Source organism: Eimeria mitis, genomic scaffold, assembly GCF_000499745.2.
Source record: "Eimeria mitis Houghton genomic scaffold, Emh_scaff7429, whole genome shotgun sequence".
NCBI classification, from domain to species: domain Eukaryota; phylum Apicomplexa; class Conoidasida; order Eucoccidiorida; family Eimeriidae; genus Eimeria; species Eimeria mitis.
Window position 1 is genome coordinate 1 of NW_024016029.1, and position 2,329 is coordinate 2,329.

At 50.4% G+C, this 2,329-nt stretch overlaps 1 protein-coding gene across 1 annotated transcript; it reads left to right on the forward strand.

The window, feature by feature from the left end:
- Window positions 1–85: 85 nt before the first annotated feature.
- Window positions 86–2,153, forward strand: EMH_0091480 (sec63 domain-containing DEAD/DEAH box helicase, putative; the record flags this gene model as incomplete). Its single annotated transcript, XM_038023030.1, has 4 exons — window positions 86–697; window positions 832–903; window positions 1,140–1,494; window positions 1,795–2,153. The coding sequence occupies 4 exons, from the start codon at window positions 86–88 to the stop codon at window positions 2,151–2,153; spliced, it is 1,398 nt and encodes a 465-aa protein (XP_037878884.1).
- Window positions 2,154–2,329: the final 176 nt, after the last annotated feature.

The window sequence follows — 2,329 nt, forward strand, 5'->3', positions numbered from 1 at the left end:
AATTTTTCAGAGCTACGACGAAGTGGTGGTCCCGGCTTTGAAGCGGCCGGTTGAAAAGTCAGAGGGTTTGCGGGAAATATCTACGATGCCAGAGTGGAGCCAGCCGGCCTTCACTGGCGTAGGAATTGAACGGCTGAACATCCTACAGACAAAAGTGTACGATGTTGCCTTCAATGCGTACGAAGAGAATATGCTGCTTTGCGCTCCCACCGGAGCAGGAAAGACGAACGTGGCCATGCTGGCCATGCTGAACGTGATCGGGCAGTACAGAAGTAGTACCACAGGAGCCATTGATCTGAAGGGATTCAAAATAATATACATATCCCCCATGAAGGCGCTGGTGGCAGAGCAAGTTCAGGCGTTCTCGCAGCGGCTGCAGCCGTTTGGAATTGCAGTCCGGGAGCTTACCGGAGATGCGAATCTGACAAGAGAAAAGATTGAAGAGACACAAGTCATTGTCACGACACCTGAAAAGTGGGATATCGTCACCAGAAAAGCTGGGGAGAGGGCTTACACCCAACTTGTCCGTCTTGTGATCATCGACGAAATTCACTTGCTTCATGACACGAGAGGACCCGTGCTGGAGGCTATAGTTGCACGCACCATCCGTCAGATTGAAATGTCACAAGAGCACATCAGATTAGTGGGGCTTTCCGCGACGCTGCCCAACTACGAAGACGTTGCGGTCTTCCTGAGGGTTAGGCCGGAAAGAGGGCTCTTCGTTTTCGGTAATCATTACCGTCCTGTGCCGCTCCAACAGACGTANGGGTTAGGCCGGAAAGAGGGCTCTTCGTTTTCGGTAATCATTACCGTCCTGTGCCGCTCCAACAGACGTATGTGGGAATCAAAGACAAGAAAGCCATCAGGAGATACAACACAATGAATGACGTCACTTACGAGAAGGTAGGGCACTCGCTAGTATTTCACGTTCGCTTTGGAAGGGATGCGATCCAACGAGAGGCGGTGCACAGAGTGCGCTCTGTGGTGCGTATGAATCGAGGAGTGTTTGAATGGACGAGTGGCATGGAGTTGAATATGCTCTTTTTGTCGCTGCTGTTGCGTCTATGCAAATCCATTCTTACTTTTTACACCCTTTCAGTGCATTTCTTCCTTTATGGGGCTGTTGCTTGCACGTGCAGGTCTTGGAGTGCGCTGGAAAGAACCAAGTGCTGATCTTTGTACACAGCCGAAAGGAAACGGTGAAGACCGCTAAGTTCATTTGTGACGCAGCAATGCAGAAAGATACGCTGCCCCGTTTCCTGCAAAACTTCTCAGCTAGTCGGGAAATTTTGCAGGCTGAGGCGGAGGCAGTTAAGACACAAGACTTGAAAGACTTGTTGCCATACGGCTTTGCAGTTCACCACGCAGGGCTCCCCAGAACAGACAGGAAGCTCGTAGAAGATCTGTTTGCAGATAGGCACATTCAGGTGCTCGTTTCCACCGCCACTCTGGCTTGGGGTGTTAACCTACCGGCGCACACCGTCATCATCAAAGGTCAGTGTTCTTTTGTGTGGAAACAGCGATGAACTCCGAGCACACATGACAGCGCGGAGGAAGCAGACGAAATTTTGGATATCTGTTCTGCATACGTCATCGCAACACTTGGCGTTGACGCGAAAATGTTTTTGAATGAACGCGCACATGAATCCTTAGATATGCTCGTTTTGATGGATGCGCAATAAATAAAGTTCTTGCAATTTTGTCGTAATGAGGCATTGTAGGAGCGGCTGTTCCTCAACGCACACTTCCACTTACACCTCGCGCAACTCTGATGCGGTTGCATCTGTGATACAGGGACGCAAGTGTATCTTCCGGAAAAGGGAGCATGGTCGGAGTTGTCGCCGATGGATATTCTACAGATGATGGGGAGAGCAGGGCGACCCCAATACGACACTGGCGGCCATGCCATCCTGATTACACAGCATAGTGAACTGCAGTTCTACCTTTCTTTGAACAACCAACAGTTGCCCATCGAGTCGCAGATGATCCAGTGCCTGCCCGATATGCTCAACGCAGAAATCGTACTTGGTCAGCTATGGGGACACGCTTATGCACACTATGACGAACAGAACGAATGTCTGCTCGTTGATTTTGACTACTGTTCCTATTTGTCACGGGGGCGGGGAGGGAAGCGATGTTCGCTGGCTGTCTAGTAAATTCAAGTTTGCGAAGGGGACGCAGCAGCAGGCTGGGGACGCGACACTGAATGGCTGTCATCTATAACGTTTGAAAGATGGGTATTTCTTGCTGGTGTTTGCTTGTGTGTATCAGGATCTGTAAGAAGCAGGGAAGACGCCGTGCACTGGCTGGGCTATACCTACTTGTACGT